The sequence below is a fragment of the Punctularia strigosozonata genome (genome assembly GCF_000264995.1).
Source record: "Punctularia strigosozonata HHB-11173 SS5 unplaced genomic scaffold PUNSTscaffold_2, whole genome shotgun sequence".
NCBI lineage: Eukaryota > Fungi > Basidiomycota > Agaricomycetes > Corticiales > Punctulariaceae > Punctularia > Punctularia strigosozonata.
Genome location: NW_006767434.1, coordinates 94,983 through 107,699, shown reverse-complemented (window position 1 = coordinate 107,699; position 12,717 = coordinate 94,983). Strand labels below are relative to the sequence as shown.

At 54.0% G+C, this 12,717-nt stretch overlaps 5 protein-coding genes across 5 annotated transcripts; 1 reads left to right on the top strand and 4 right to left on the bottom strand.

Annotated features, from left to right (window-relative positions):
- Positions 1-1,384: 1,384 nt before the first annotated feature.
- PUNSTDRAFT_20786 (uncharacterized protein) lies at positions 1,385-1,627 on the bottom strand (the record flags this gene model as incomplete). The annotated part of the gene is made up of 1 exon (XM_007379652.1): positions 1,385-1,627. A coding segment is annotated over one exon (243 nt), but the record flags the coding sequence as incomplete, so codon positions are not given.
- Positions 1,628-5,983: 4,356 nt separating this feature from the next.
- PUNSTDRAFT_130414 (uncharacterized protein) lies at positions 5,984-8,500 on the bottom strand (the record flags this gene model as incomplete). The annotated part of the gene is made up of 1 exon (XM_007379651.1): positions 5,984-8,500. One exon carries the CDS (start codon positions 8,498-8,500, stop codon positions 5,984-5,986), a length of 2,517 nt encoding a protein of 838 aa, XP_007379713.1.
- A 1,531-nt stretch (positions 8,501-10,031) lies between these two features.
- PUNSTDRAFT_130413 (uncharacterized protein) lies at positions 10,032-11,350 on the top strand (the record flags this gene model as incomplete). The annotated part of the gene is made up of 4 exons (XM_007379650.1): positions 10,032-10,572; positions 10,623-10,969; positions 11,016-11,231; positions 11,282-11,350. The coding sequence occupies 4 exons, from the start codon at positions 10,032-10,034 to the stop codon at positions 11,348-11,350; spliced, it is 1,173 nt and encodes a 390-aa protein (XP_007379712.1).
- A 496-nt stretch (positions 11,351-11,846) lies between these two features.
- PUNSTDRAFT_60772 (uncharacterized protein) lies at positions 11,847-12,065 on the bottom strand (the record flags this gene model as incomplete). Its single annotated transcript, XM_007379649.1, has 1 exon — positions 11,847-12,065. One exon carries the CDS (start codon positions 12,063-12,065, stop codon positions 11,847-11,849), a length of 219 nt encoding a protein of 72 aa, XP_007379711.1.
- A 54-nt stretch (positions 12,066-12,119) lies between these two features.
- PUNSTDRAFT_39409 (uncharacterized protein) lies at positions 12,120-12,314 on the bottom strand (the record flags this gene model as incomplete). Its single annotated transcript, XM_007379648.1, has 1 exon — positions 12,120-12,314. A coding segment is annotated over one exon (195 nt), but the record flags the coding sequence as incomplete, so codon positions are not given.
- Between the last annotated feature and the right edge of the window lie 403 nt (positions 12,315-12,717).

Below are 12,717 nucleotides of genomic sequence, written 5' to 3'. Positions count from 1 at the left end.
CCTGATAAGGCTAAGGTGCGTTCACACGGTTAGGTTCTCGAGCGGCACAAGCAGAGAGTCACAGATCTCGGATTGAGCACTCGAGTAAGGTAAAACAAGAACCAAAAGGTGAGCTCCCGACGACGAGGTCGCTTGACTTTATACCCTCGTCGTCGTCAGATGGAGCATGTGGTAGTAGAATGATAATCAAAAGGGAACGGCGCGCCAGCGCCGGCTTGCTCGAAAAGGAAATATAGTCTCGGTCCGACCTCCGGGAGAACCGGCACGTTACATCCGCCCTCCCAAAGTGGGAACCGCTTTGACCAAAAGGAAAAATCCCGACGCTCCTTCACCGCGCCTCGCGCTCCTTCATCTTGCGCTTCTCATTACGCTTCTCCTCGCCGATCATGACACCCCTCGCAGTCTTCAGCAGGGCGTAAGCGATGACCTTGCTATTCGCTCCACCGAGCCCGAGTAGATCCTCCACTCCGCCCGCTAGAGTCCCTCCTCCCGCCGATGATCCCGCGGTGCCAGCTCTGACCGCCTTCTCCTCACCCACGGGCGCCTTCTTCGACCCCTCAGCCTCCGATGCCACCATGGGGGCTTTAGTCTTCTTCTTCTTCTTTTTCCTGCTGCCCTCGCCGGTGCCTTCGTCAGCCGGCCTCTTATCTGCTCCTGCCTTTGGCTTATCGACGGTCCCCCCACTGCCCGTCGCTCCCAGGTCACGGCGCCGAGTCTCGATAGCATCGAGGACCTTCTGCGGGAATAGGATCGACCGCGGCGATGGTCCATCGCATTCTAGACTAAAGCCTTGGTCTTGACGAATGTCCTCGTCGACCAGGCACAACGACGCGGTCTTCGGGTTGATGAGAGTGTACAGCGTCGTACGGAGTTCGCGATAGCCCGGCGGGAGCGAGCCGAGCTCGAACGAGAAGGTGCCGTCGCGCATCGAGTCGTCGGTCTCCAGGTACGATTCGACAACTTCGAGCTTGTACCGAGTGAACGGGCAGCCGACCATAGGACGGGGAACGTTGTCGACGACGAATGCGAGGTCGCGCGTGTCGAACACGATCCCTTTGTAGACGTCGATGAAGCGGTCGAAGTCGTCGACGTCTTGAGCCATTGGTGAGTGGGTAGAGTTTCGAATATGCAGCTGGTGTAGGTGAACGATGAATTGACTTTCGGCAAGTCGATCACCCTCGCAAAGCGTCTCCTTATAGGCACACCCTCCAGGACGTCCATCGTCCCAGTTACCAACGATCATTATCGCACCAGCGAAAATCTGCGGATCATCAACCGCGATCCGTCCTACCCCTTCAGGTAAGTCGGCTGCGGTGTTCACGCCCTGTTCGTCTAGATACAGCTTCAGCTGCTCAAGACCATCCACCTTGTCAAACGGAAGCCAGGTAACGTCCCCGGCCTTCCATTTGATCTCGAATACCGCCGCTAATCCTTTTCCTTTATGCGCTAGGATCTTGTCCACGGCCCACTCTGACCCATCTTCGCCAAAGTCGGCAACCTGGGTTTCCGACCGTCCGGGGAACAATCGATCGTCGTTTGCCACATGCACGCGTAACAAAGACGAATGGAACACGGGGTGTACGCCACGTTGTATCAACTGAGATGGGATATCCACCCGGTACGAGTTATTACCAAAGTCTTTGGAGATATGGTAAGGACCTATAAACTTAGGTATGAGCTTTCGAGCACGTCCCTTCGGGAAGCTGATGTTCTTTGTTGATATGTAGACCATATCTCCCTCTACAAACGGCGCCGGCCTGCGATGTCGGTTGGCCAGCCTGGTTTGTTTAACCCAGGCTTCTAGTATCGCGTCGTGAGCAGCCATGATGGCGGATTTCATTTGTTGGGCGAACACGCGCACTCCCGGATATTCAGGTGCCGGCGATTGGTCCCAGATCAACGAGCGCGGCATGCGGCCCGTGTCTAGGAAGAAAGGTGCGAACCCTGTGCTCTCAGACCGAGCCGAGTTGATGGCGAATTCGATCCCAGGCAGCTTGGACACCCAATCCTTCTGATCCGGGCTTACACACGCTCGGATCATTTGGGTTATTGTTCTATTGGCCCGCTCGGTAGACCCATCACTTTCCGGATGGTACGCACTCGACATGGACAACTTGACTCCTAACATCTTATTCAGATGTTGCCAGAAGGTACTGGTAAACAGAACGTCCCGATCGCTCACGATACGCCGGGGCAACCCATGCAACCTATAGATTTCTGCAAAAACAAGCTCGGCGATATCTCTCGTGCGATAGTCTTGCCTGCTGGGCACCAAATGGACACGCCCCGACAGTAAGTCGATTATTACGGTGATTTCGTCATAAGAGGCGTCACGATCCCTTGAGACAGGTAATGGCCCAACAAAATCGATCCCGATAGCCTCCCAGGGTTGAGCCGGTACTGGCAGTGGGTTCAGCAACCCATACGGCTTCTGATTGTTAGGCTTGCTCCGACGACAAGTCACACAACTTTCGCAGAATGCGCGCACGTCGGGAACCATTGACTTCCACCAAACAGCACTCCGGATATACGCCACCGTCTTCGATGGTCCAAGGTGAGCCAACGTCGAGTGAGCACGCGCAATGATCATCTCTCGCACCCGTCGCACCCCTATCATGCAATCCGGTATGCATAATAGTTTAGCGCCGCCGTCTTTTAGGTATAGTACCCCGTCTTCGAATACGAAGTTTTTATACTGCTCAGGTGCCTCGAGTATCAATTTAAAGAACGGATCCTCCTTATATCGCCCGCGAAGACTATCGGGTATTGCGGCTCCGTTCTCGTACTCGCAAACTACATCGATAAACAAAGGTGGTACCGGATCTTTAACAGGATCTGTCAATTTTGACGGATTGCCATCAATCTCAGGAGATCGTGGCCGATCTTTGCTTCCCACCCCGCCCTCCTGGCGCTGTTCAGGAACAAGCAGCGTCACCTTCTTGATGCGCTTGGCGAATTCCTTTGCCGTCTCAGCGCGCCCGGTATCGGCGGACTCGAGCCGAGTACGCGGTTGTGGCCGTGGTCGTACGGTCGCACGCGGCGCTGGAACATCAAGGGACTGCTGCGAAGCCGGCTCAGGCACCGACGGCGGCTTCGGCACACGGGGGCGCAGAGTGGCCATGCGCGCTTCCAGACCTGTCAAAATTGCCATATCCCGAGTACCACGCGGCGGGTGATCGTCATCGTGCTGTACCATTTCGGTCCGAGCCCGTACAAGGCCCGGCTCGTCCACCGCATAGATGCGAGAGAGGGCATCCGCAAGCTCGTTCTCCAGCCCCGGTACGTACTCAATTCGGAAATTGAATTCAGAAAGCTTCTCCAGCCAACGCGCCTGACGACCCGTCAGGTTCTTTTGGTTCATGAAGTGAACCAGGCCCTTGTGGTCAGTATACCACGTAAACGCCACACCGAGCAACAAGTCGCGATATCTCAGCATGGTTTCAAGACCGGCAAGTAGTTCAATTTCATGCACGGCATAATTCTGCTGCGCTGCTGACAATTTTGCGGAGTAGAACGCAACAACCGCCGCACTCCTCCAATCAGGGCCCTGAAGGATGCAGCCACCTACACCGGTCAAGCATCCATCAGTGACAACATGAACCGGAGGAGCGTCAGGCCCGTACCTCATGGCGACACGATTGACGTCGCGGTGAGTACATACTATCTCCCGAATTTCATCAAACGCCCGCTGTTCCGTAGGACCCCAGCGATACACTACATTATCGCCGGTGAGGCGATTTAGCACATCCATCGGGATCCGAATGCCGGCGCAGCCATCAGCCAGGTATCCCACCGCGCCCAGGAATCCCCGCAGCAGATCCCGGTTCACCGGCACATTCCATGTCCGAATCTGCTCGACCTTGACAGGGTCGAGTCGAATTCCTTTGTGCGACACGATCTGGCCGAGGAGCTTGATCTCATCCGCGAGGAAATGCATCTTTTTCTCGGATAGGTAAAATTCGTTTTCGCGCAGGATGTTGATGACTAACTTGACACATCTAATGTGCTCCTCCAAATCGTTGGAGTGCACGATCAGATCATCGAGGTAGATCTCGAGCCAAGACCCAATGAACGGCGAAAACAAGTCGGTCATCACCGCCATGAACGTTGCGATCGCGTTACAATCGCCTTGCTGTAGAACATGACTGACCATCGTCCCGTCAGGCGTAGCCATCAATGTATGCTTTACATTATCTGGTTCCACGCGTACCTGCTCATACGCGCCCTCCAGATCCATCGCCGTAAAATAGCGGCTGGCCGCCACCCGTCGCCAAATGCCATCCTGGTCAGGCAAGGGCGACGACATCTTTTCGGTGTTATCGTTCCTCGCGCGTAAGTCGACGGTGTTCCGCATGCCCCCTGAAGGTTTACTGAGAAACATAATAGGTGATGCATTAACCCCGCTGGCATATTCCCATCGACCAGACTTCAGGAAAATGTCGCGTTTCGTGTTCCACTGTTCCCGGAAGCCTTCCGGGCACCGTGAAGCCCGAAAAGGATAACGCTTATCCTTGTCGATTATAGGGATGCGATGGTTCACCCGTCGTAGAGGAGGTAGTGTAGTCTCCGCCGCCTTTTGGTACAGCGGCGACGCGTACTCATGCAACGCCTTACGGATGTCCTCAATAGACCTTTCCTGCAACTTTGCCGCCCGAGACGCGAGTACACCTACGTCGTCCCCGGACTGCAACTCTACGGGCTGCTCACACCCGACGATAACTCGGGCAGGGTTCAACCCAACCATGATCCTGTGCTGCCAGATAAACGGCGTGCCCAGGATCAAATCATAACCGTCGATGTTCATAATGTCGAAGGTGCGCTGGCTTGATATTTTCGCATAGCGGAACGAGACCGTAGTCGAATAATTGACCTTGGTCTTAGACCCTTGCGCCGCAAGTTGGACTGTGAGCTGCGCGTCAAGTGGCGCACGCTCGACCTTCAGTTGTTCTGCAAGTGTGGAAGACATGAAATCTCCGAGCGACCCGGAATCGAGCAACGCCCGGCATTCGTGCCCATTTACCGTGACCGTGATAACAACGGGACGGGGTATCTTGCGATTGACCGACTTATCCCGCGCCGCGTTCTGTTGTAATACTGGAAAACTACCGACCGGCGGCTGCTTCACGCGAGCCACGCTAACACTCACATCGCGATCTTCTAGGTTCACCCCAATGCTCGCGGCATGATACCACAAGGTATTATCGTTCCCGACGGCATACAACACACCATCAATCTCGAATACACCTTCTACTGGTACGTCCTCGTCAGAATCATCCGACGGGATATTGAATCGTGTTCCAGGCGGGTAGTCGCTATCCTCAGGATCAGAACCCGGTGACCTGTCATCACGACGTAAGTCGCCTTCATCGACGTCCTCCGGGTCCGCGGTACCCCAATTCCAATCACTGAAGAAATCAGTGGCGTCCATCCAGAGTTCATCGCGCTCGAACCGCCGAGTAAGATCAACAAGTTCAAGCATCCGGACACGGTACCAATTTACAAAATCGAAACTTCGACGCATCAAGAGCTCGTTCGGAACTTCGATCGGGATGTCGAGGTAGGGTTCGCGCATTATCCACGGTGTGTGGCCGTCCTCAGATAGAACCATATAGGCGTCGACAGCAAACTCTTCCGTCCAGGTTTCCCACAAATGCGGCAGTTGATCGATTCGCGCCTCGATGAGCTGTCCCATACGGTTGGCGACTGGGTCGCCAAACCTCAAGGACCCTTCAACGAAAGCGTCCCGCTCAAGTCGGTGATCGCGCACGGTCTCCGGACATTCAAAGGTACTGTCGTCCGCCTGTCGTTCATACATTTCACACGTCTGACGAGCGCGGTGTGTAATTCCTCGCGTTATTAAGTAGTCCACGATCCAACGATGCCAGCGCCGGCGGTACCGCCGGTACCACTCATGCGGTGATTGCGCCACAGCATAACGCTCTGCGGGAGACGGGGGGTTCCCAAATGGGTCCAGTCCGTCGTCTCAAACAACGGTGGTGTTTCCCTCGTCTAATTGTGGTACGTCTATATCGCTATCCAGCCTCCAGTGAACAGAGCCACAATGCAGCTCTTCTAACACTTCGGGCTCTTCATCCTCTTCGAGGCCACCGTGTTCGTCGTCCAATTCCGACTCAGTAAAGTGAACGGCGTAACTCGTCTTAGATCCAGGTGCGTGACCCTTGGAATCACTTTTGACCTGTTGCCCAGCTGGGCAATTACGGCTCATATGCCCGGCTTTATGGCACTTGAAACATAGATTGTTTTCCAAGTGCTCCTTTATCTGTTCGCGCGATAGCGGTGAGTCCCGCTTCTGCGCGCCATCCCTCCGCTTCGTGGACTCATTGGCAGACCCATTAGCCGGAGCACCAGACGTTCCCGTCCGGGCAGCGTATCCGCCTCGAGTAGCCTTGCCCCTTTCTTGACGACCTTGGTTGCCGCCGGATGCGCCTCCGCCACGACCGTTACGAGAACTCCTAGCTGTCGTCGATCCATCGACGTGCAGGCTATTGTTGATGGCTCGCTCGGCGACCAAAGCGCCCTCCAGCACTTCGTCATATGAGTTAATGTCGGGGTGTAAACGATCCAGGTATAGTTGACGGCTGATGTCGTCATTCAATCCTTGCCAAAACCGATGGATGAACTGACGATCCGATACTTCATCGCCCAGGTCGTCTCGGAATCCCTCCATGGTCGCCGCATATACCTTCACGGTGGATCCCAGCTGTCGCCAGGTGTGCCAACGATTCCGGATGGCATTCATGAACCCGTCCGGAAAACAATAATTAAACAGTTCGTTGAAAAACTCGCGCACATCCCATTCTTCGGGCCGCTTCACGACACGTTTGAAGAACTGCTGTGCGTCTTTCTCTAGGAAGTGTCCTAACTTAGACACATGTCTCTCCCTGATGATCAACCCGTCTATCAAATACTCGACAGATTGTTCGACATATCGCTGGAACGCGTCAAGGTCATCCCTCCCGTCATACGCCTTCGGCGCCTCGGGTTTGATGTTCGGTTTCACCACGGAGGCTCCAGCCCGTTCTAGCATCCTCATTGCATCGTTTAGCTGCTTCAACTTTCGCTCAAGCGTCTGGCCTAACGAGCTATTCGGTGAAATAAATTGGGACGGGGGGGCCACCGAAGTGCGAACCTTACGCCCTGCTGTTATTATAGCGCTGACCGACGAGACGACAGGTCTGGAAGTACTCATTCCGTGTATACCAGAACGCCCTCCGTCCTCGTGCATGGTGTCCCCGTCCCGGAACCCAACACGAGGATCCGATCCAGCTTCAGCTCGTCGGGAATCGTCCCTCGCATCATGCTGATCCCACGATCGCTCTTGGCGCAGGGCAACGATTTCGGAGGCCTGGGACTCGACAACGCTCGTTAGGCGATCGAGCCGGCCCAGTACATCGTCGAGGCGGCGCTCAGCCTTCAGTCTTGCGTCCTCAGACTCCCTCCAAGACCGCTCAGCTTCAAGGCGAGCCTGACTGGCGGTATCACGTTCCTTCCAGGCCTCACGAACTTCTCGCTCGCAGGTTTCCTTATATAACGTCGCCGAGTCACGGGCTCGGGCCATGATGTCCTCAAGGGGTTCATTCGACGACGGCATAGACGACTCGCTCCGGGCAGGTAACCCCTTCAATCCCCGGTCATCCAGCCTGGTTTTCAATGAGTCGAGCGCCGCGCGCTGAGCGCCGACGTCGATCTCGGCTTCCTCAAGCCCCATGTAGCTAAGGAACTCAGGTACGTCATCCCTCACTAGTCCCTGCGTACTATCGAGTGAAGCAGATACCTTACGCGCCTCCCTTTTACTCTTATCAACAGGGGTAGGCGTCTCGGGCACGGCTTCCAACTCAGAGTCACTGTCGAACGGGCCGGACAATGAAGCTCGTCCTTTGCCTTTAGCCTTCTTAGGCGTACTCGGCACTTCCGGTACCTCCGGTGAATTGTATTCAATATCGTCATCATCCTTGGTTACCAGAGATGTATCCCGAAGGCTTGACAATGACGCAAAACTATTGTCATTCCTGACGATTGTACGTTTAGATAGGACAGGAGACGCGCTACGGCGCCTCCTTGGTACCTTTGACCAAGATTCGGTGCCGTCACTCGACGGCCCGCCGAATCCTCCAATAACGAAGGGCGTCAGGTCCCGCGACTCATCCTTGAGTACGCCAGGCGCCTGAACCCTCAACATTCCCGCCCCACGCGATGCCTCACGCGGCGGTTGCGTATCGGTAGGGACATCATCATGACGTCCCACCCCCGACTTAGCCCCTAGGCTGGATGCACGAGCACCGTCCGTCAATGGGGATCTTCCGACATCCGACACGAGGTCAGATGCTACCGGAAGACGAACATCAGGAGGACCGTGAGCTGCCGCTCCGGTCCGTCCATCAGCAAGAGCACCCGATGGGCGTTCGGCGTCAGGGACGCCATCAGCCCGTCGGTCGCGACGGACCCACTGGCCCATCGTTTCATCCCTAGACACCGGCATGATGTCGAGAGCACACGCGATAACTTGAGGTTATGTTGCTCGTAGTTGTCGCGTCCGATGTAAGGGTGTACCTGGGTGATCAAGCCAGGTAGTTACCTATTCAAAGGAGTTAGCGACTAAGAGCGGTTAGGAAATACTCACTGAGATCTCTCTCAAAAATATGTGACGCGAGCAAAGCCTGATAAGGCTAAGGTGCGTTCACACGGTTAGGTTCTCGAGCGGCACAAGCAGAGAGTCACAGATCTCGGATTGAGCACTCGAGTAAGGTAAAACAAGAAACCAAAAAGGTGAGCTCCCGACGACGAGGTCGCTTGACTTTATACCCTCGTCGTCGTCAGATGGAGCATGTGGTAGTAGAATGATAATCAAAAGGGAACGGCGCGCCAGCGCCGGCTTGCTCGAAAAGGAAATATAGTCTCGGTCTGACCTCCGGGAGAACCGGCACGTTACACCAGATTAGGCTACGGATCAGATCGGCCCAAGCATGCCGCGTGCTGTAAGTTGCCCTCGTATTCTCTCAGCGACGTTGACGATCTCTTCGCAGTGACGTTGCGGGTTACTTGTATAGCCAGGTTTCGGAGGTAATAGTCTTGAACCTGCTATCATATTGTGCCCCTCGTCGCTTTAGTTTGAGCTTGTTGGCGGCCATGTGGCACACAGCGGTCTCTCGCATACATACGTTTGATCTTGCCTAGAGCCGCACAGACATGGACGGGCGCGCCTCCATCGTCCCTACCAGCTAGCCCAAGGCGTCTCTCAGACGGAACACCGACAGAGAAGATGAATCCGCTTGGAGGGGCACGCCCATCGCCGTCAACGCGCGTCAGACGCCCCACGACCTGCCCATGACGCCGTATGAGGTTCAAGGACACGACCGAAGCGCAACTGCCTGTTCTTATGAGATGATACAAGAACAAAGCCTTAGAGTAAGCAGCAGATTCTCTATAGCTGGACACGCAAAAACGAGCTTCGATGACTAGCTACTCAACATACATCTGGTAGTTGTCCCTCGCGTAAGGAATCAGTAAGTTGCAGAAATCTTGACTACCAGTGATAATCGCATGGTTGTCAGTCACATTACTGCTGTTTGCAAAAGTGATGGCGCGTCGTGCTCCAACGCAACTTTTGTCGCGTTCGGGCACGTCCACCGGATATCAACGATATCTCGACAACGACGGCGAATTTTTAGATGATTTATACATGAAAGTCGTAGCCCTTGACGTTCTGCAGATGCAAGGCTAGAAATCTCGGAGAAATGACGGATAGTGTGATCTCTCTCGGTGCAAAGGACACCACATGAGTATATCGACCGTTTGACGAGCAATCATGGAGCTCGGACTTCAGGAATAAGTTTGCATGATGTAGGAATTGGTTACCGAAGTGCAGGTGTGGTTATATTCCGAGTTCGTGAACCTGTGTATACGACGAAGAGTTCGCAGCAGTGCACGCGACCAGCTCGCAAGCTTGTCCTTTTCCATATTCCAATAGTTGTCGTTATCAGTCATACCTGCTCTCAAGCCCGACTTCAACGATGGCCAATGCACAGAAACAAGCTCGGGCCAAGCAGAAGAAAGAAAGGAACACGGCTGCCCGAAATGCCACCACCGAGGGACAGACCAAGGTCCCTACTAGGTCGTCATCACGTCGCCGGGCAGCAGTTACACCCAGCGACCCGGCGGACTTGCCAATAGAACAGAACAAACCCAGGCCCAAGCCTCGGCCGGTATCGAAAAAGCGAAAACAGTCTGACGAAGCCGATGAGCTCGACGAGCTCCCCTCTCAGCTGTCTCGCGGTGTTGATCCTTCGAGTTCCCTTAGCTCCATTCTCGTCAGTGAATCTCCCGACAGATTCATAGCAGTTGAAAGCCTTCTAGGCCTCTCTGGAAGTTCCGTTGAGCTAGGAACTGTCGGGTCGAAGTCGGCACCTCACACTGTCAGCCCGACGCCGCACATCAGTGACTCCGAGACTCTTGATTCCGAAGAACTCGAGCACACAGGGAGACTTGAAGGGCCTGCAGGAGACGACTCAGATGAGATTCTCAGCAATGCGGATGAGAGCGAGGACGGTGATGGTACGACCATCAATATATGCGCATACATCCTTGCAGCTGATCCCACAAAGCTCTCCCCATGGTCCCTTATGCAATACCATACAAAGCGGGTGCATTAGAGACTGTCAGAATTTGCTCTGGGTCATCGTGGGCCTCAGTCCGTCACGCCATAGCCGAAGTACTCATTCAGGAGCCCCGCGATATCGACATCGGGTATAAAATCTCCACTGAACCTCAGAACCGAAAACCTCGCCGTCTCTCTAGTGCACAAGGGCTCGCTGAGCTGTTTGCACATCTCAAGGAGGTGATGAATCAGGCAAAAAAATCAAAGAGCAAAAAGTCGCCAAAGGAAGTTGAAGTCATCATCACAGATCTCAGTGAGCCTGCGGTTGCGAAGGGAAGAGCCAAAAAAGACAAAGTACGGCACAATAATTACCTGTTCCAGTCGCTGACAGATGTCCTAGTCGAATAAGACCTCGAAACGCAACCGGAAGGATAGTGACGACGAGAACAGTGACGACGAGCAAGTCTCTGTTCCTAGGAAGCAGGCGGAGCATTTTGCCCGCCTTGAGGAACTTCATAGCTGTGATGCGCACGTCGGCAAGACATGTCTCGTCAAGCCGACTGGCCAGCATCATGCTCTCACACACGAGGAGCTCAGTATCTGGTCGTTTCTGCTTGTTCGTACCCTTTACTATTCCGAGTGAGCTCAGGTACTAAACTACTGAAGCTTGCTGGGAAGCATACATCGTATGACAAACCTCCGGAAAAGCTGAGGCTTTTCGACGATCAACCCTGAGCACGGGGCCCAATGCCAAAGGATAACACATTGCATACAGCTGCTCCATCGGGTTGGCCGATTTGGCCAGGCTTCTTGCCCTTCCCCGTCTACAACCCGCCGATGACTGGTCCTGCGGCGGCTGTTCCTCCGGCAATGCATGGCTCTTCTCTTGCATCTCGCTCGATGGAACCAGGCTCCTTTCCACTTATATCTGAGTGGCTTGCTTTGCTGGACACTGGCTCTCGCGGGGATGGCAACAACTTTCAGCAGTACTCAGAGCATTTTGCGAGTGCGGGTTACCGGCGCATCAACCAGTTTGCGGATCTGGAGAAGTCTGAGCTACGTGACATGTTCCCGATGATACCGATTGGCATTTCACGCCTGCTTCTTAGCTACGCACAGACTGACATTGAAGCTTGCCGCACTCATGCATGAGACTGATATATTGTAACTTCTTGGTGCTCGCACTTGTACAATATCATAATATAATCCTGCGAGCACAATATGGGCTGTACTAAATGTAACCGCAATGTCGATACCACCCGTGTGCATCAGATGCGGAAACCGAGTGAACAGCTTCATGTAGGCGGACATACACCTCCGTATCGTCATCATCTGTCGTTGCCGGAATGATCAGTGCCCCGATTCGTCGAATACAAGCCTTGATGGCTGAAAATGCCAACTCGATGGGGTTGAGGTCTGGCAAATACGGCGGTAGGAACTCATATCGCATGCCTCTGGTAGATTATGGTTAGTGTAATCCGGGAGAGTGCCCGATCACCCATCGTTCTTCAATCATTTCGAGTACAAGGTCAGACTTGTGAATCCTGCAGTTGTCCATGACAACTACGGAGTTCACACCGGGATATGGGTTCATGTGATCGAGTAAATTGCTGATGAATTGGGCAAAACGTTCGGTGTCGTAAGAACCTTCGGCTATATGCGTGTAGACTATCCCGTCTAGTGACAGTGTTGGAAGGATTGAGTATCTGCGGCTTGGATTCACAAAAGGCTGATCATTGGCATGCAAAGATACGTGCCTTTTTCCTCGGCAAAAGAATGTCTTACGTACAGCCCGCCGCCCTCTGAAAGCCCAAGCCTTCCCCCGGTAGGCGGCGAGTCTTGCCCATGCACTCTCATCAACAAATACGAGCTGCTGAGGAGTATAACTGATCCTGATGTTCATCTTATAGTGAGCTCGCTTCTCCGCACTCCGTTCGAGTGCAATACGTGTGACCTTCCGACAGCGGCATCAGTGAGAATTTGCCATGCAGAACACAGCGGGCGCAGCGTACTTTCTTCATACTCATACCAGCATTCTTCAGGGACCTCCAAATAGTTGATTTTGACACCAAATTTGCCACAGGAATCTTCGATTTCTTTAC